This window comes from Sarcophilus harrisii, chromosome 2 (genome assembly GCF_902635505.1).
Source record: "Sarcophilus harrisii chromosome 2, mSarHar1.11, whole genome shotgun sequence".
Lineage (NCBI taxonomy): Eukaryota > Metazoa > Chordata > Mammalia > Dasyuromorphia > Dasyuridae > Sarcophilus > Sarcophilus harrisii.
In genome coordinates, this window is record NC_045427.1 from 261,372,052 (window position 1) to 261,393,358 (window position 21,307).

Sequence of the window (21,307 nt, forward strand, 5' to 3'; positions counted from 1 at the left end):
GAATGCAACAGCAGCACAAGCCCAGAAGTATACAGAGCTTAGAATTAGTGAATAGAGTCAAAAAATAGACTTAAGAAATGAGCAAAAAAAAAAACCCATAAAGGACTATTATGGTAGCAAGGTAACTTGAGATAAATAGCAGATGAAAACTATTCCATAACATCTAAAGCAAGCTTAGAAAAAAACAAGAGTTTGGGCCCAAATTTAATGCATTCTTGAAAGATTAAACAAGTTTAAAAAAAATTCTAAATGAAATAAGGACACTAGTCAAAAATCGAAAAGGAAATGAGAGATATGGGAGAATTAGCAAGGGAATCAACAATTTGTCACAAGAGGTGCAAAATCTTATTGAAGCAACAAACTCACTAAAATTAGAATTGATTAAAAGGAATATAAGACGACAAGAAATATTAAAAAAATCAAAACATGAGTGAATAAAAGAAAATGTAAGGTATCTTACAGCAAAAACAATAAACATGGAAAATATATCAAGGAGAAAAAAAATTTAACAATCATTTATTTAACAATCAACCTGTATGCCATAGCCAGAACAAAGAAATCACATTTCAATAAATCTTAAAAGAAAACTTCCCGGATCTTTCAGATTCATAGGACAAAGTGGAAATTGAAAGAAATCTATTAGTCACCTCCTGAAAGAAACCTCAAAATGGAAACTTTGGAAATTATAGCCAAAATACAAAAGCTCCAGGTGAAAGAAAAAAGAAAAACAAAAAACAAAATATTACATGCAAAATATAAGTAACGAGGAGTCGGAATTATACATGACTTAGTGGCTATCACTATAAAGGAATGGACAATTTGGAACACGATATTCCAGAAAGCAAAGGATATACAACTTACCCAGCAACATTGAGCAAGCTATGAGCATGGGAAGAGATGGAGGTAGAACAGATCTTTAATGAAATAAAAGACTTCCAAATATTCCTGATGAAAAATCCAGAGCTTGGTAGAGATTTTGAAGTTCAAAACACAAGTTAAAAGAAAGCTAAAAAGGTAAACAAATAAGCAATGCTATGGAACTACACAAGGGTAAATTTCATGCTTCCTAATATGGAGACATGATACATGTATCCCTTATGAAACCTATAAGGGGAGATCATATAGTCTTATTAGCCAAAAGACCTGGAGGTGCTTCTGTTATGTCTTAATGATCTTAAAAGAATATAAAAAAAGGGAAAGCTGAATACACTAGGGGCAATTTCTGGGAGAGAGAAAGGAAGGTTAGGGAAACAGGGCACACAAGTAGACATCTATACAAACAAGGTGGGGGTAGGAAACAGGTGATATTTCAACCTCATTAGGATCACATTCAGAATTGGGCACAGAAAAGCATTTCATACAATAGAGAAATTGGAGGGAAAAGAAAGACGGGATGAATTAGAGAGTGAATAGATTAAGGGAGGGATTAATAAAACAAACTAAGCTTGTATCTGATATTCTAATGACATCTAAACTGGATAAACCTTTATCCTGTCAAACATTAAGGAGTGCCTATAAAACCTTTACCTCAAACATTAATGTAATGTAATATCTGTAGCTCCTTTTAAAGTGATAAAGAATGGGATCTGAAGGGTGCTCACAAATTGTGGAATGACTAAACATGTTCTGGTATATAAATGATGGAATTGATGGAATATTGTTGTATTAAAAAATGAAGAAAATTATTTCAGGGAAACCTGAGATTTGTATGAACTAATACAGAATGAAGCAAACAGAACCAGAAAAGCAAGGAATATTACAACAATATGAAAGAAATCAGCATGATGACTAAATATAATTTCAGAAAGATAATGATGAAACATTGTCCCTTTTTTTTTGTGACAGACTCAGTGAAAGGAACTTTGAGGTAATGGGGGATGGGAAAGAAAGGAACAAGGTCAGTGTGAAAATTATTTGACTACACATATTTAAAACAGGAAATTTTTTTTCTTTGACTTAATTTAGAGGGAGGACTAAATGGGGGGTTAGAATATAGATTTTTGCTAAAGTGAAAAATACAAAATAAGAAAACAGATTTTTGCTAAGTGAAAATTACAAATATAGAGGAACTATCAGTGTGGAAAACTGTATATATTGACAAGACACAGTAGATGGAGTTTAATTTGCTGCACTGTTTTCTCTCCCTCTTTTTTCTTTATTACAATGATCCTGGGGAAGAGGAGTTCCGGGAAGACACATATTCAGAAATAACAGTGATATAAAGCCAAAAGATGGCAAAAAAAAAAAAAAAAAAATTTTAATCTAAAATAACTATTAATTCAATAATACTTTCAAATTAATTTGTACTTTAATAATCACAATAGCATCTCCAAATATCTGAAAAATAATTATATATATAGGGGCAGCTAGATCTCTCAGTGGACAGAGTGCCAGACCTGGAACCAGGAATTCTTGAGTTCATATCCAACCTCGGACACTTATTAGCTGTGTGATTTGATTCTGAGCAGTAATTTAATTGTTTGTTTGACTATCCTCATCTATAAAATGAACCAGAGAAGGAAATGCAAACATTTCCAGTATATTTGCCAAGAAATATAATTAATAATGATTAATAATCACACAGGATTCTAGATACTGAGTTCAAATGGATCCTAAACATCAACCAATCTTAGGATTATAAATCCTAAACTAGAAGTGATGTCGAAAATCATTAAGTCCAAGTCCTTTTATTTTATAGATGAGAAAAATCTCTGTTGGCTCAGAGAGATTTAGTTATGACCTTGACCAAAGTCATATAGGTAGCCAATGTCATGCCGAAGAAACTGAGCAAGACAGAGATTAGAGACCAATTCAATAGTTTATTAAATGGAGAGAAATACTGGGACCAATGGATCCATGTTGATCCCAGGGCTAGACGAGACTATCATCTCAAAGAGTGTAGCTCCGAGTATTGGGGCAGCGAGCTTTTTATGGAATAACAAGAACAGTGACATAATGGAGGGACCTAGGTGGGGATAGCCTAATAGAGAGAGGTTACTGATATTCTAATGACATCTAAAATGGATAAACTTTTATCCTGTCTAGGATAGGAGGATATCCTAGGATAGGATAGGAGTGCCTATAAAACCTTTACCTCAAACATTAAGAGGGAACAGTTGTAACCTAAGGCAGAATTACCAAACAGGACAAGTGGTGAAACTGGATCACCACATTAAAAGGGAACAGCCAACAGCAAATCCTCAAAGGCAGGATCTGCATAAGGATAATAAGTAACAAAATAAGGATGTAAACTTGAAATACCACAGAACCAGCCTTCATAAATAATGAGTCATATGCCTCTTCCCATTGCGCCACTTGCATAAAACTTTAACATAGTTCTTAACCTTTTTTGCAGTCCTGGATCTCTTCCAAAGTCCATGGAAGCCTACGAACCCTTTCTCAGAATGATGCTTTAAAATAATTGAAGAAAAAGCATCATTTCGGTTGTTACTAAAAATAAAGAAGTATTTCCTCCCATCTGAGTTCACGAACTCTATCCCGGGACCCTAGAACCCTTGCTTTAAGGTTACAAAGTACATTGGATGATGAGTTGTCTGAGATCATCGGTGATAAGGCTTAGACATATCTAGGTAGATCTCCCGATTCTTTTTTTTTAAGGATACTTTGTTAAACCCACTTTAGTGTAGTGGGTGGGAAAATGGACCCGGGAGTCAGAAAGTGTCACTTTAAACCCAACCCTTGACACTTACTAGTTAGTTGCGCATCCCTGGGAAAATCAGTGACTTGGTTAGGTGGTCTTTGACGTCCCTTCCAGATCTAAATCTACCAACGTATAAACTGAAAATCATTATAACCATGTGATTTCTAAAATGACCACGCCCATACCCCAAGGCCTTCTTCCGTTCTAAATCGACGACCGAAGTGTCCCTTCCAATTGGATATACTACGCGCTGGTCAGTCTCCAACCTTTCACAACGTTCCTGAGACCTCACCTGCCGTACAACATGGCTGCGCCCTGAACTTCCGTTCCGTTTTCGTACGGGCTCCTTCCGTACACTATGGCAGGCGCCCGGCCTTAAGAGTGCGCCCCGCCCCCTTCCACGGGAAGTTTCTATTTGAAATAACGGAGGCGCGTGCGGCTGGCGGTTTGAGTCTGGAGTGGTGATGGAGAGCGGGTCCAGACTGGGAGCGGGAGATTCGGCCTCAGCACTTGAGCGTCCCGGGTAGAGAGAGTTGGGAGGGGGAAGGGGGGCCCCGGAGTCTGAGGCGACTGGGGGGGGCGGGGTGGGAGGCGCGGTGACGGGGTAAGGAGGCTCCGGGGTTCCGAAGGGGTTCCGGGGGCCATCCCGCATGGGCAGCCGGCCGGGGTCCCAGGACCTTGGGCTTGGCTTCCAATGGAGCCCCGTTCACTTCAGACTCCAGCCCGGCCCCGCTGCGAAAGCCAGCACTGCGAGGTCAGCGTTCACCTGCTCGGTCCCCTCGGCGGCGTCGGGCGGCGGCCAGCCAGGGGGTGAGTGACGGGGTCAGCGCGGGCCCGGCTTCTCTGACTCGCTCGGGGTTGCCGGCGGGGCGCTGCGCGCCGCCCTACAGCCAGGGGGACACTAACGAAGCAAATGCCCGCCCTCTCCGAGTTGAAATTTAAATATTCAGTTTTAGGTCTTGTGGTAGAATTTGCATAAATACGGGGGGGAGGGGCTGTAATAAGAGAAGGCGTAGCGGCGGGTAAATAACAATAACTCATTTATATAGAGGTGGAAGTGAGTTGCCCAGAGCCGCGCTGCTAGGACATGTCTGAAGCCACATTGCTTCTTTAGAGGAGTTAGGGAAGGTCTTTTAAAGGACTTTGGCGTTTGCTACTATTCCATTAGTTGTTTTCTGCTCCCTTTTCTCTCTTCCTTTTCCTTACAACTGGATTATTGCCGCGATTTCCTAGTTAATCTCCCTGACATAAATTTCTCCTCTTCAGTAAACTCCCTATCGCTTCCAAAATCAAATATGAATTTTCTTTGGCAGGAAACGCTTCCTGATTTGTTCTCCTCCTCTCCAGCATGAGTCTGGAAAGCAGGGACAGGTTTTTGTTGTTGTTGTTTTTGCAGCTCTAGCCCTTAGCACAGCGCTTTTGCAAAGCGCCCGAAAAAGAAGGAGTCAGTGTGGATGTACCGAGGACCTCCTGACTTAGAATTTTAAAAGACATGCTAAAGGTGTAAGACGAGGATAAATCCTGAAGAGTGGCACTTACGTACCTGTATAAATATAGATGGGATAGAACTGGAACTAACACGGTTAATATGGAGTGGAAATTGAAGATAAATAAGGCATTTGAGTATAAGAAAACATCTGTCTCCCCTCAAGTCCCAAGGCTCGGACAACCGAGCCAAGGCTGAAAAAAAATTGGGGGAAGTGCTCAATAAATATATCTTTGAAAAATTTTGGAAAGTTAGAGGGGTGCCATAGAACTGAAAGTAACAGTTGTCCTGATTTTGAAAAAAGGGAAAAAAGAAAAGCCTTCAAATTGCAGGCTAGGACACTTGACTGGATGATGGAAGACCAGTTAGGAAGCTACTGTGATAGTGCAGTGAAAGATGACATGAACTTGAATTAGGGTGCTGATATTTTTTTTTTAATTTAATAGCCTTTTATTTCCAGGTTACATGTATGGGTAACTTTACAGCATTAACAATTGCCAAACCTCCAATTGTTAATGCTGTAAAGTTACCCATGCATATATCCTATAAATAAAAGGCTATTAAATTAAAAAAAAAAAACTATTGCCAAACCTCTTGTTCCAATTTTTCACCTCTTACCCTCCCACCCCCTCCCCCAGATGGCAGGATGACCAGTAGATGTTAAATATATTAAAATATAAATTAGATACACAATAAGTATACATGACCAAACCGTTATTTTGCTGTACAAAAAGAATCAGATTCTGAAACATTGTACAATTAGCTTGTGAAGGAAATCAAAAATGCAGGTGGGCATAAATATAGGGATTGGGAATTCAATGTAATGGTTTTTAGTCATCTCCCAGAGTTCTTTCTTTGTATATATTTGGAAAAATAAAAGTTACTTTAAAAAAAAAAAAGAATTAGGGCGCTGATCATGTGAATGGAAAGGTTCTGGATCCCACTTCTGTGTATGAACTGATGTAAAATGAAATGAGCAGAACTAGGAAAATCTATCCAGTAACAGTAAAGATAACCAAACTCTGACCAACAATAACCCACCACAATTCCAGAAGGACTCATCACAAAAAATAGTATCTACATCCAGAAAGATAATAAATTGATTCAAAATACAGATTGAAGAGTATTTTTCCTTTTTTTCTCTTTTGGAACAAGGTTAGTAGGGAAATTTGTATAAATATGTATTTGTAATGGATTTTGTTTTTCTTTACTTCTCAATGGTTGGGGGGAAGTAGATACAGTGAGGGAGAAAATTTGGAACTGGAAAAAAAAATTGCAAAAGTCTCTGCTTTAAAAATGTTTTTAAAGTGTTTAATAATAAAGTTAATATAAAAAAAGTGTTTTAAAAAATTCAAATGAATGAAGTGAGGGGCAGCTAGTTGGTGTAGTGGATAGAGTACCATCCCTGAAGTCAGGAGGACCTGAGTTCAAATTTGGCCTGGGACACTTAACACTTCCTGGCTATGTGACCCTGGGCAAGTCACTTAACCCAATTGCCTCAGCGCAAAAAAAAAAAAAAAAAGGAACAAAGTGGCTAAGATCCATGAAATAGTCCCAGCTAGTTATGAGATATAGCTATTGTGTAATTAGGGAGTTTAAGCTAATATTTTAACTCCTCATCTCCATTCCTTTTGCATATATTAACCACCTAGTTACATTTATATCCTCTCTTTCTTCCAATCTTGGAAATCCTCAAATGAGCTTCACAGAGTTCAAGTACTCTCAAGTAATATGGTCTTTTTTTTACTCCAAGCAGATTAAAATGTAGTGACTCAAAGCTGCTTTTCATAGAATGAGGTTGGCTCAATTAGGACATGGAAATTTGGATTAAAATACTGACCATGAAGATTTGAATTAAAACTGGGTCATATCGGTTGGGTTTTCACCCTCTTTAATTTTCCTTTCGGACCCACATATGCAAAAATGTTTGTGGCAGCCCTTTTTGTAGTGGCAAGAAACTGGAAACTGAGTGGATGCCCATCAGTTGGGAATGGCCGAATAAGTTATGGTATATGAATGTTATGGAATATTATTATTCTATAAGAAATGACCAGCAGGGTGATTTCAGAGAGGCCTGGAGAGACTTACATGGATGGACTGATGCTAAGTGAAATGAGCAGAACCAGAAAATCATTGCACATGACAAAATCAATATTATAACAACAATCAATTCTGAGGAACATGGCTCTTTCCATCGATAAGATGCCAGTCTCAATAATCTTGTGATGAAGAGAGCCATCTGTACCCAGAGAGGACTGTGGGAACTGTGGATCACAATATTACATTTTCACCCTTTTTGTTGTTGTTAGCTTCCATTTTGTTTATTTACTCATTTATTTTTTTGAACTGATTTTTCCTGTGCAGCAAGAGAATTGTATAAATATGTTTATACATATTGGATTTAACATATTTTAACATGTTTAACGTATATTGAATTGCTTGCCATCTAGAGGAGAAGGTGGAGGGAAGGAGGAGAAAATCTGAAACACAAGGCTATGCAAGGGTCAATATTGTCAAATTATCCATGCATATGTTTTGAAAATAAGAAAGGTTTATAAAAAAAAATTCCTTTCATAGAAACACATTGTCGGGGTGCTTCTAAGAGTAAGATACCTCAGAAGTCCAAAGAGGAACTCCACAAACCTCTCAACTCAGCAGGCCCAGAAAATGAATTGTACAAAATCACCAAGCAGAGGTAAGAACATAGATAGAAATAGACTATTGCACTCAAATGCATAATTTGGTAGAAATGACTCTAATGAACCACAACTGAAAAGAAAGTTTTCAGTAGAATATGACATGTGAATTACTGCACACTGCTGTTGAGATGTCATTTCACAGTCCCTCAAATCTCTTTGTTGGTCTGTTCTGGAAAAAACAAATTGAAATCTATAACAGGTGTTTGGAAGCTTTCCTTTCCCTTTTCGTCACAACCTTTTACATGTTCTTACCAAAAAGTAGCTATAACATACTATAATGGAACTGGAAATAAACCAATTAGTAAGCCATGCTTGTTTGAATGGAGTCATAACTTTTAAGTTAAACTCGTCTTAAGAGTAATGGGATGGTTTGTTTTTGAGGTTTTGATAGCCCATTTCCCTTTATTGTAGAAAATTCAGAATTCTTTCTAACACAGACCTTCTAATAGTCTGAGCTGAAATAAATAATGTTTTACTTTAGCCCTGAGGTTTGGAGATGGTTAGAAATAAATTTGGAGGACCTGGGAGAAAGACCCTTTAATAACACTGGTATGGCTTATAGTCCCCAATTTTTCCTACAGACTGTAAGGGTCTCTGTGCTTGTTTCTATTCTATCCACAGTAAGGAAGAGTTAAATGATTGCTAAAGGACCCTTACAGCTTTAATAGTCAATGATTCTCAATGCAAATGACACTCAGGTTGTTCACTGTTTTATTTCTGTATTGTTATCTCTCTAGGCAGCTGAAGACTATGGATCCTGCTATTAAGAAGAGCATTAAAAAGAGGTAAATCTTGGGGCAAATGAAACTGCTTTTGTTTTCAAATTTAGTGTCCTTTTATTCTAGTGTCACAGTGCTAAACAGTGCTGTCATTTCTAGCAACTAGAAAGTGTTTTTAGCTTTTTTTTTTTTAAGAAAGAATAATTTAGATTCAAATTATCATTGCAGCTACAAACCATTAAATCAACAGAAAGCTGAGGAAGAGCTCAAAGAGAAAAACCAGTTGTTGGAGACAGTTAACAGGCAGTTGCAACTAAAGCTGACTGAAAGCCAGGTAAGAAGCCAGTCCTGTGGAACAGGAATCCTAAGGGATGATCCTTTGAGTAACCCAAAGACACAAGGTTTCCCAGAGCAGATATGAAGGAGGGGAGGCTTGGGCCACACCTAGCCAAAGTAGGAGAAATTGTAGAGGCCATGTCTGGAAGGTGGGACTGATTGGAAACCTTGTGATCTCACAGGAAGAGTTGAAAGTGCTGACTCAAAAGGTGGAGCTGCTGGAGAAATCTCAGGATAGCTACTTGGCAATTTTGGAGAGTGGTAATATTGACCCAGGTGAGAGCCCTGTGCCCTTCTATGAAAGCTTCCAGAGTTTCTTTGTTAACTGACTTTGAAAGAGTTGGACCTCACATTATCATAATTCCTGTAATTAACTCATTGATAACTGGTCCTCAAGATTTCAACATAGTCATTGCTGTTAGAGTCAAGAGTATGGGAGATAGGTGCAGAGAAGGAGGAAAGGTTGTTGGGCTGATGGGGTTTTAGCGAGAGTCAACAGCTTTTGTTTAATAATGAATTTACAAATAATAGCTATCACTTATATAGTGCTTTAAGATTTGTAAAATGGTTTAGAAATATTAATTGCTATTTTGTTATCACAACAATCCTGAAAAGTTGGTGCTATTATCATCTTCATTTTTCAGTTGAGGAAATTGAGGCAGACAGATTATATGATTTGTCCAGGGTCACATAGCCAATAAGTATCTGAGGCAGCATTTGAACTCACATCTTTCTGATTTCAGGTCCACTACTCTATCCACTGCCCTATCTAATTATGCAGATAACAGATAAGAATGATATGTGCGAAACAACCTGTAAATTGTTTGTAAGATTAATTGCCTGTACTGCTTGGTACATTGCATATAGCATGGTTTTTATGTTCTTAGAAATAGTAGGCATTCAAAAGGTTTTGAATTTTATTTTGTCTTCTCAATTGAAACATAATTTTTCATTTCCCAAAGTATCTAACATAATTTGTTGTATATAGTAGTTGCTCAATTTCTTGGGGGTAGATTGGGATGAGGGGGAAAATAAAGACTCAGGAACTTCTGTATCAATCACTCACTGGGGACATGCTTATCAGTTACAGGCAAACAGATCCTGGAAAATCAGCAACAAAAAATGAAATGTCAAATGGAGTCTATGGTGAGGGACTGGGTATTTTCTATACTATATATATGCTGATTATGGTAAAAATAGAGTAGACTTGCATGATGTTAAACTTGCTAAGCATAATTTGACCTTTGATTATCCAGAAGAGAATACTAATGTCTGGACCAAAAATAATTTCTCTTTAAAAATTAGTAGATAGCTATTTACTGTTTTTCATCAGTAAGTCTAAATCCCATATATAGTTTCTTCATTCACGTCCCTTATTAAATTCTCCCTTCTTCTGGGGGTGAACTATATGATGCAAAGGACCAGATTTTCTCTCCTCCTCTGAAAAAAGATAATTGTTCACTGTAAAAGCTCTTTCAAGTTCTCTTTGGAGTAAAATAGTTTATAACACTAATATACATATTTGACTAGAATAGGTAAACTTTACATTTCTGATCCAACTTTTCTTTCTGATCTAATTTCTGATCCAAAGATTGCCCTCCATCTTATTTTATGTTAGTTGCTCCTGGAAAGTCTGAAAGATGAACTGAAGCTTTTTAACCAGACAGCTACTAAGCAGATGGAGGAATTACAGGTACGAGTGTTGTTTTAAGGTTTTGCACTCTTTATATTCTTCATATTCCAAAGCCATGATTTGTCTAAGGTTCTGTCTCAATCACCACAGGATGAAAAGTTGTATGCAGCTCATGGAGTTGATGATCTTTTGGCAATGCATTTGAACTCCCAGCTTTGAAGCTTGAATATACATTTGAACTTTTCAAATATGTATAATAGCATGGAATCTGAAATTCTGGATTATTCGTAGGATAGATTCTACATTGAGTTTACATTGTAGTATTAAGAATTTAATCATCTAGATTTACTTGCCATACCAACTCTATAACACACAGGTGGTAAAACTCAAAAAGACATAAAAAACCTGTCCTATAGATGGTGGAGTACACATTATTTATATAGAAGACAGCCATATATAATTTGCTAATTGCCACTTTGTGTCTTCCCTGGTGGAACAAAATGATAATTATAAATTCATCTGCCATATTTCCCAAAGAGTCAAGTGAATTTTTTTTCTAATGGCTCCTTTTTTGTAGGTATTGAAAGTGAAGTTGAAGATGGAAGAAGAGGAAAGAACTAATTTCCTTGAAAAACAGGCAGCATTTAACAACAAAAGAGATGATCTTACAGCTGCCCTTGAGCAAATGGAACAATTATTAGCACTTTGAGAAGAAAGGGGGCTTGTTCCTTCAGCTAAAGTCAACCTATAAGAACATTTTTTTAAGTCTTTCTAGAACAGGACTTCCTTTACTGTCCCAACTAAAATATCTTCAGAAACAAAGTTGGAATAATCCAAGTTTGTCATGAAGAGCATTCCAGCCTTTTAAGCCTATGTTAGCCAAGCAACCAGAGATGTGAATCATTGGATGGTATGTGGACAGCCTTAAAATCCAGAAAGGAAAACTGGACCCTTGGGCTACCTTGCTGTGGTCACTAACTAGCAATTCAGCTAGAGGGTAAAATCAGAAATTGAAATGAGTTAACAAAAGTATCATTTTCAGTGGGGATTGGAAATTAGAAATGTTAAGAGTTTTAAAGTGGACTAAAAGAAAAGAGATGCTGAGTCCCATGCTGTCATAATCTGATTTGAACCATATTTTTTTGGTTATACCTTCCCAGTTGGGATTTAAATATATCTTATGGCATAAAGTCTACCACACTGCTTCCTTTCTGTTTCCAGCCACATTTCTGAATTTGAAATGGGTTAACTTAGATTTTCCTAAACAAGGAGGGAAGGTGTACAGATGGATGATTGATATCTTCGTGAAATAACCGACTAGGATAATGGACTTGGAATGAATGCATTACTGGGATCATCTTGTTCCAATTCGCCTGATGGTATTTTTTTTTTAATTTTCTTAAGCTAAAATATGTCTATAAATAAATATTTTTGCACTAAAATAGAATGGAAAAGGAGTTATTAAACACTGTGTGTGCCAAGTACTATGCTACATACTGAGTTTATAAATAGAAATTCAAAGAACTTGAGAGAAAAAAATTTTACTTGAGAGAAAAAATAATATATGAAAGGTCATTAGGGCTCAGTGTCAAACTAGATGGTAAGGTTTGTAGAAGGATTATAAATTAAGATGATATATTGGGGACAGCTAGGAATAGAGCACCTCGCCTCAGGAAAATGAATAGAGCACTAGCACCTCAGGAAGAACTGAGTTCAAATGTGACATCAGACACTTAACACTTCCTAGCTGCGTGACCCTGAGCAAGTCACTTAACCCCAATTGCCTGAAGTGGGGAGGGAGAAGATGATATAGTGGTCTGGCGATTTGGAGGTGCTGGGGCCAGGCCCACGAGAAGGGAATATCCTTGTATGATCAGATCAAGAAATAGGATAGGTGAAGCACTCCACACTCCAGCTCCAGGTGGTGCACTTTAGCCGGGGCTTTGGGGTTGGGCTTGGACATTGGGGAGAAAGTCCTTCAAAAGTATGTCTCAACATTAAGGAATGAAAGCAAGCAATCTTTTACAAATTAATTTGTGCCTCTACACAGAATTGACCTTACTGGGCTCTGGCTATTTTTCCCTGAGCCATTAATAGACTATTAATCTAAGAATTATTTCCAATATTTGTAACAAGACTATATATGAGTTGTGCCCAGAGTTATCACTTATACCAACATCCTTTCTAAACTATATATATATATATATATATATATATATATATATATATATATATATATATATATATATATGCATTGCTGCCCCCTTCAAAAACTCACCCTTACAGGAAAGCAGCATATTAAAGGTCCCACAAAAGAATCATGCGTCTACATTAAAGCCAGCTCAGGCTTCCCATGCCCATCCCAAATTGTCCACAGTAGTACTCGAGGCCGCTGAGACCCTTGGGCTCCTTTTTCAAAGGCAAAAGCCTTTTCTCATGTGATGTCAGGGAGGAAGGGAATCTGAAGGTAGTCAAAATTTGTCACTGCTGCTTCTCTTTTGGTATTCCCTTCCTGGCTCCATCCCCTCATTTGTGCCAATTCAAATTGTATCCCTCCCTTCATGTAGTCACATGCCAGATAGGCCTTTTCCCAGACTCGCAGGAATCGATGACACTTGGGGAGCATCCATAATCCCACCTCTGGTTTGTCATTCATTGAGGTCATAGAGCCAGTTGGTAACGAGCACCTCAGCAGCTTTCCTGCACCCCCTTCTCATGGAGTTATTACCTACTCTGGGAAACTGTAGATTTCCCTCTGGCGTGCAACCTGGCTCCAGGCACATTTATCCTCCTCCTTCCTCCTTGTTTAGTATGTGTGTGTGGTTCAGTCAGCATGAGTGCATCCTCACCTTGGTGATTTTTATTCTTCTCTAAATGGAGTTATCCCAAGTCTCCGGTAAGAATGACCCCCATTTATATGCCTTTCATGGTAGCTTTTAGAGTTAAGGCCTTATAATCTTACTAGAGTGCAAAACTTTAGAGGATGTGGCAAAGTCTCACAAAACTTTTAAATGACAATGAGATTTTGACAGCCATGAGTGAATACTGATTTTTTTTTTTGGGGGGGGGGGGGGAGTGTGCATTTTGTTTTAAATACAAAATGAAGAAAGAAAACTTTCTGTGTACCCAATAATATAGAGAATTCAATATAAATAAATTGATGTTTCAGGAAAACATGTAATTAATGATATAAATTGTTTTCAAAGCTACCTTTGCTTTCTTCTAGATTTTCTTTTGTTCTCTGCTGTGAATCTTTTACTTAATTTTTTTCTTTTTTCCTTCTCCCCTCCCCCTCAGCATTTTGAATTCTTAAAACAGTCTTTAACCAAAAGGGACCTCTGCCTCTCAAATTATAAAATCACAGCATTCAGGTCAAAAAGAAAAATTTCCTAAAGATGAATCTAGGTTTCATCCCACAACAGCTCTGCTATACAAAGATATTATAATGCAAGAAACTCATAGAAATAATATCATGAATTTAAAATATGAAACAAATCTTAATCGCCAGCCAAATGACATTAATGCAGTTGAATGAGTCAGGTTAGCTACAGAAGCCATTCCATTCCTCTATCAATATTTAGCATTCTGTACTTCTTGCATTCAGAGTTAAAAGAATGGAAGTGGGGCCTACTACAATCTAGTCCTGTTAAATGCATTTCTTACAAATGGCTCATTTGATCCTTACAAGCACCCTGCAAGATAGATGGTATTACTCCCATTTTATAGTTAAGAAAACCAATGCAAATTTCAAATAATTACTTCATCATTCCAGCTACTTTACACATCCATAAGAATAAAAACATTTATAAAATAAAGCTTTAAAAAAGCACTTGTGAAGTTCACAACTTTACAGACATCTTCCTATTTTCTTCTTTTAATGAGAAATAATTTTAAACTTCCTGCTAATATTCTACTAATTTCTGTGTTTTCCTTTTGGCATATATTAGATATTTTGAGAATTGGCAAAGCTGAGAATTTTCTGTTGTCCCAACTTGGATGAAAGTTACTATTATCTTTTAGAAAAAGTTAATATTCAATAGTGCCCTCTAATTGACATTTATACAGCATCAGTGCAAACAAATGCAAACCCCCTTTGTCTTTCCCTTTTATCCTATGGACTTTGATTAAAGGCTTTTTTTGTAGCTCTACAGTATAATATTCTTCTCTAAAATATAATGTTCTCTGAGAGCAGATTTCTTGCGGGGCTTAATGGGAGCAGCCTTCGTTTCAGTTCAGTGTAATCACCCCGAATGCAGTCAGGAGTTAAAGTCCAAATCCTTTATTGTCTCCTTCAAAATTTTATCTCCTTCACTTGGGACTCGGCTAGTTGTTCTTAGAGGCCTTCTGTAGTCTTGGCTCCGAGAGCTTAAGCTGCCATCTCTGGCTTGTGAATCTCCTCGACTGAATCCTGGCTGAGGCTCAGAGCTTCTAATGGGCTTGTGTGTCTAGTGGGCTTGTCCTTTAGTGGGCTTGTCTTCTTTGGCCCTGAAAGTTCCTCCTTATATATGCTCTCTTAAAGGTGTGAATCTTGTGGAATTATAGTAAGTACTAAGTACATGTAAATTAGAGAATCATTATCTCATCAATCCCACTGACTTGGCCCGGAAAAGAATCCTACGCTTTTCTTCACTGCTACTTTGTCAATCATTCACACGTTTATTTCCCAATCTTAAATCAATTTCACAAATAATTTTCTTCTATAACCGAAAGTTTTTGCAACAACTTTTCTCATTTTTCCAAGCTAAACCCTGCATATAAGTGCATGGTCCATTTTAGTTTCAAGTGACCTTGCTTCTAAATAGATTTAATAGATAAAATAGATAAATAGATATCTATATCTATAGATAGATATAAATAGATATAATAGATAAATAGATAAAATAGAAGTTTTACCAAATCATTCATTAAAGGATCATAACTATCCATTTTCAAAATCTCTTTATTTTTCTAAATTTGCCTTTGACTTAAGTCTGAGTTGGAAAGTTAATATAAGAGTTAAGTGGTTCTTCAAAAGGCAAAACTACTTTCCCTTTGCTTTTGGAATTATTACAGGAAAAACTTTTATTTCATTCAGTTTGGGACTGAGCATTCTCTAATTGGGAAAATCACCTTCCTTTTTCACTCTCCAGGGAAGGGAGAAGAGTAAGAGATGTCTGGATGTTGTTTGTATGCATTTTCCATAAAATCTGTTACTTTTAACAGTCCTAAATACTTCTGCCCTTCAAAATCCATTAAGCTATTCCAATTTATAAAAACCATTAAAACCATAATCCCATCACAATATGAAAATATATATTAAACAGATTAATTCTTCAGTCACAAATTCAGTCTTAGTTTGTCATGCTGCCAGTTGCCATATTTTGCCATAAATTTCTGCAAATAAGGAAAGGATCTCATTCCCTTCTATCTGTATTCCTTTCTAAACTCCTAATTTGATCAGAAATAGAAATACTTAAATGAAACAATTTAGAAAATTTTGAAACTTGAGCAGGAAATTTTTTGCCTTTTCGTTAACCTTTTTCCTTTGGTTGATGAGACCATAGGAAAAAATCAGCTGAATTTAGGTACAGAATACATACAGTGCTAACAGAATAAATTATACATTCGATAAAATATAAAACATTGCTCATTCTTAAGCTACCAATAAATACTCTTGCTCTCTTCCCCTCCCCAGATACCAATAGTCCCTGCCCAGAATGGGAAAATTCCAAAAACGTTTTACAATACATAAATTGTCAGAATTTCCACCATTTGGCTATTGCAGACTGATTTTCATCAATATATGCATTTCATGTGACACAGGGCTACTAACTACTTTAAATGCCAGACCTAAATTTTTGGGGGGTGGGGGGAGAGAAATGATTCAGTTTATCTTCAGGCTGAACTGGTTCCTCTACCTTCACAGGTCACCCAGAGAGATTTTTTTCGCCTCTCACACGATAGACACTATCTTGTTTATCATCTTCCTTTCTCTCAGGACTGATAACAAAATTTCCAGATTAAGAATAAAGAAACAAGACAGAACAAATAAATTTCTTATTAGTATATGGAATGCCAGGTGCTGGGTTATCAGGCTCAGATTTCTTAGTCCTAGCCTAGGTAGCTATTTAAAAACAAGAGGCCTCTTTTTTTTTTTTTTTTCCTTTTTTTTTTTTTTTTTCCTTTTTTTTTTTTTTTTTGGAACACAGGGTTGGGTTTCTTTGACTAAGCCTTAACTTTATTTTTGAGTCACCGCAAGTTGCAAATCAAGAAATAGGGACAAGCTGCTCAATTTAAATAGGCCCAGCTGTGGGTAAGAGAAATTTTCAGGTGCAAGGTAAAGGGAAAATGGAAGGAGATGGAAAGCAGTAGTTATGCACAATTAAACTCCTAACAGAAGGGCTGCCATATATAGTAAACATACCAAAGAGCCTAATCTTTCAGGACTGAGATTCTCTCTTTTCTTATACAATTCTGGCAGCCTCCATTACTTTGAAATATTGGAAAATATTGGTTCCCAAAATTTACAGCACATAGGCATTGTTAACCTCCTCTATAATGTCAACTGAACCAAATTTGCTTCTAACCTGTAGATGGCTGGACCCCAACAGAGACAGTAATCAAACACAAATTTCAAATGGAGGGAACCATGGGGCCAATAGATAACCCAATTGATACAGTAAGGGATCCAGAGTCAGGAGGTTATGAATTCCAATACAGACTCAGACACTTGGTACTTTTTGTACCCCTAGGCAAATTACTTAAACGCAATTATCTCATCAAAAAGCAAAAACTAAAAACAAAATCCACAAAGTGAGGGGAAGGGCTTGCAAGCAGAGAAGGAGGGAAATTAGACACAGGTGCCAGAGTCCAGGGATATCTCAGTACCTGCACAGGATTACACAGCAAGCTGGAGCCCCAAGCGATGCGGGATAATAGCAACAATGAGACAAGTTTGATTCATAGCAGAATAGCATGACTAAAACGTATGCTTGTTCTTGTACTGAGTTTGTCTGGAGATTATCTGAGCTCAGAACAATAATAAAATACTTACGTGATTTTGCCACGTAAGAGGAGATCATCCAGAGGGTCAGCACAGAGGATTGATTGTTAAACGTCAAGCTCAGGGCACAGCTTGCTTACTGGGTCTTAACTCTGGAAAACTAGGGGTCTCACATACCTTACATTTAAAGGGACCCCACAGGCAGCCCTATCCAACCCCTCCTTTGTGGTAGTTGGTTTAAAAAAATCTTTTTAAAAAAATTTTTTGTCATTTCTTTTTTTTTTCTAACATTACTTTCTACATAAATTTTAAGTATCAAATTCTCTTCTTCCCATACTTCCCATACATACAGGCAAGCTAAATGATGGCATTAAGTTATACATGTGAAATCGTTTTTCCATATTAGAAGTATGACCTCTCCCCCTCCCCCCAAAAAGAAAATTATTCTTAAATTTGCACTCAGAGTTTATCAGTTCTCTCTCTGGATATGGATAACATTTAAAAAATAATAGCTTTTTATTTTTCAAAATACATGCAAAGATAGTTTTCAACATTCATCCTTGCAAAACTTGTGTTCCAAATTTTTTTCTCCTTTCCCTACCTCTCCCCTCTCCTAGATAGCAAGTAACCCAACATAGGTTTAATGTATGCTTTTCTTCTAAATATATTTTCATATTTATCTTGTTGATAAAATCAAAGAGAAAAAAATGAAAGAAAAAAAAGCAAGCAACAAAAAAGATGAAAATACTATGTTGTGATCCATATTCAGTTCTCATAGTCCTCTCTCTGGATGTCAATTACTCCTTCCATTACAAGTCTATTGGAATTGGCCTGAATCATTTTACTGTTAAAGAGAATGGTTGGACCAGATCACAATTCCACCAACTGTATTTGGTGTACCTATTTTTCCTCAACTTCTTCAGCACTTAGGTGTAAGATGGTACCTCAGAACTGTTTTTAATTTGTGTTTCTCTAATCAATAGAGCACTTATTCATATATAACTATGACTAAATAGCTTTGATTTCTTCAGAATATTCAGTTCATAATCCTTCAGGCAGCTAAGTGGTGCAGTGGATGGAGTGCTCGGTCTGAAGTTAGGAAGATGAATCTTCCCCAGTTCAGATCTGGCCTTATGGCCACTTAACCCTGTTTGCCTCAGTTTCCTCATCTGTAAAATAAATTGGAGAAAGAAATGGCAAACTATTCCAGTATCTTCACTAAGAAAAACAAATAGGGTCACAGAGTCAAACTTGACTGAAACTACTAAACAACATATCCTTTGACCATTTAGCAATTGGGAAATGGCTGTTCCATTTATAAATTTAACTCAATTCCATATATATTTGACAAATGAGATCTTTATCAGACAAAAAATTTGTAATTTTGTAAAAAATGCTGTAAAAAAAAATTAGATCATTGCTTTTGCTTTGTCTTGAGATCATGATTGTTACCCTTGCCTTTTTTACTTCAACTGAAGCATAATAGATTCTGCTCCAGCCCTTTTTAAAAAAAATTCTGTATGTGCATTTCCGTTTCAAGTGTGTCTCTTGTAAGACAACATCTTCTTGGATTCTGGTTTCTGATCCATTCTGATATCCACTTTCATTTTATGGGTCCATCTCATTACATTCACAGTTATGATTACAGTGTTTTTTTCTCCATCCTATTTTCTTATGTTTATCTTCATCTCTCATTTTTAACCTATTTCTCTTCAAAAGGTTGTTTTGCTTCTAACCGCTGCCTCCTTTTCATCATTTCCCCCACTTCCATAATGCTCCCTCCTATTTCTCTATCAGGTAAGATAAATGTCCATACCCAACTAAGTGAGTGAGCGTGTGTGTGTATGTTTCCTCCTTGAACCAGTTCAGATGATTGTAGGATTCAACCATTGCTCACTTTCCCCCCAACATTTTCTCCTCCACTCTAAAAAAAAAAACAAAAAAAAAACTCTTCCTTATAAACCTCTTTCACACAAGAAAAATTTGCCCATTCTACCTCTCCTTTCCCCCTTTTTCCAGTTCATCCCTCTTTTCTCACACCTTCAATTTTTTTGGAGATCATCCCACCATAATCAACTTACACTCATGTCTTCTGTCCTTATAGATTCTAATTGCCATAATAATTGATAAAATTCTTAGGAGTTACATATATCATCTTCCCATATAGAAATGAAAACAATTTAGCCTTATTGGGTATCTTATGATTACTCTTTCATGTTTTACCTTTTAATGCTTTTCTTGAGTCTTTTGTTTGAATATCAAATTTTCTTTTCAGCTCTGGTCTTTTCATCAGGAATGCTGAAGAATTTTCTCTATTCTTTCTGTTCTTTTTCTCTTTCTATTCTGTATTATTTCTCTATTCTTTTTTTTTCTATTTCATCAAATGTACATTTTCCCTCAAGGATTATATATGTTTTTTCTATATAGATTATTTTTGGTTGTAATCTTAGCCCTTTTGCCTTTTGGAATATCCCTCCAATATTCCAAACCCTCCATTGCTTCAACATGGAAGCTGCTAACTTTTGGTCCTAACTGTGCCTCTAGGTTATTTGAATTGTTTCTTTTTGACTGCTTGCAATATTTTCTTCTTGACCTGGGAGCTCAGAAATTTGGTTATAATATTCCTGAGAGTTGTCATTTTGGGATCTCTTTGTTGATTCAATTTCTACTTTATCCTGTGTATCTAGGACATAAGGAAAGCTTTCCTTTATAATTTATTGAAATACAATATCTAGACTTTTTTTTGATCATCACTTTCAGGTAGTTCAATAATTCCTTAATTATTTCTCTTCTCAATCTAATTTCCAGATCAATTGTTTTTCAAATGAGAGTTTTCACATTTTCTTTTATATTTTCATTCTTTTGACTTCATTGTTTCTTGCTGTCTCATGGATTCAAATTTTCCCTTGTCCAATTCTAATTTTTAAGGAATTTTTTTTCAATGAATCTTGTATCTCTTTCTATTCGGCCAATGCTGCTTTTTAAGGAGTTCTTTTCTTTAGCGAATTTTTATACTTCTTTTACCACTTAACCAAATTTGTTTTATAAGGTGCTATTTTCTTCAGTATTTCTTTTGTGTCTCTTTTACCAGCTTTTAATTCTCTTTTCATGATTTTCTTGCAACACATTTCTTTTGCTAATTTTTTTCCCTAGAAATCTTATTCTCTCTAACCTTTCCAGGAATAATTCTTGGGTTTGTGTCCAATTAGAATTTTTCTTTGAGATTTCATTTGTGGCTTCTTCTGAGTTAGATCTTCCCTGCCATATAGTAGCTTTTTTTGACAAAGTTCTTTTTTTGTTGTTCTATGCTCATTATTTTCAACCTATTTTTTGAGTTTGAACTTAAAGTTGGGCTCTGCTCACCTGGGGATGAGAAGGCTCTGTGCCAAGTTTTGAGCTTTTTTTAATTCTGCAGTTTTCAGTGGAGTTCTGAGATGGGGGGAGTGGGTCTGCAAGTTTTCCATTCTTCCAAGCAGGTGTGATCCAGGGAGAAGAATGGTCACTGCTCTTTTGCACTTTCACCTTTACCCAGGAAGGGCTCTTAGTTCCCTACAGCGGCAAACATTAGCACTCCTCTTGATTCTGGTGCTGTGACCAACCAACCTGCTGGACTGCAGCCACAAGTACTAATGCTTCTTTCAACATGTTTATTGTCTCTTACTTGACCCTAAATCTTTTGGCCTTAAACATATATATTCTGGGAAGTTTCTCAACTAATTGTCTCTGTGCTGAGAGGAGAGGGAAGCAGTGATTGAAGTCCGGATACCCTTGTCTCCTTGACAAACAAAAAA

At 36.7% G+C, this 21,307-nt stretch overlaps 1 protein-coding gene across 3 annotated transcripts; it reads left to right on the top strand.

The window, feature by feature from the left end:
* Nucleotides 1-4,003: 4,003 nt before the first annotated feature.
* Nucleotides 4,004-11,962, top strand: KNSTRN (kinetochore localized astrin (SPAG5) binding protein). 3 transcript variants are annotated; one of them, XM_003756007.4, is made up of 9 exons: nt 4,004-4,184; nt 4,377-4,471; nt 7,725-7,842; nt 8,584-8,631; nt 8,794-8,899; nt 9,084-9,177; nt 9,986-10,047; nt 10,520-10,594; nt 11,112-11,962. In XM_003756007.4, exons 1-9 carry the CDS (start codon nt 4,126-4,128, stop codon nt 11,241-11,243), a joined length of 789 nt encoding a protein of 262 aa, XP_003756055.2. In that variant the 5' UTR covers nt 4,004-4,125; the 3' UTR covers nt 11,244-11,962. The 3 variants fall into 3 exon arrangements, with proteins under 3 accessions (XP_003756055.2, XP_031807948.1, XP_023356273.1); XM_031952088.1 differs by lacking the exons at nt 4,004-4,184; nt 11,112-11,962 and adding an exon at nt 10,685-11,092 and having other exon boundaries at nt 4,243-4,471; XM_023500505.2 differs by lacking the exon at nt 4,004-4,184 and having other exon boundaries at nt 4,246-4,471.
* Nucleotides 11,963-21,307: the final 9,345 nt, after the last annotated feature.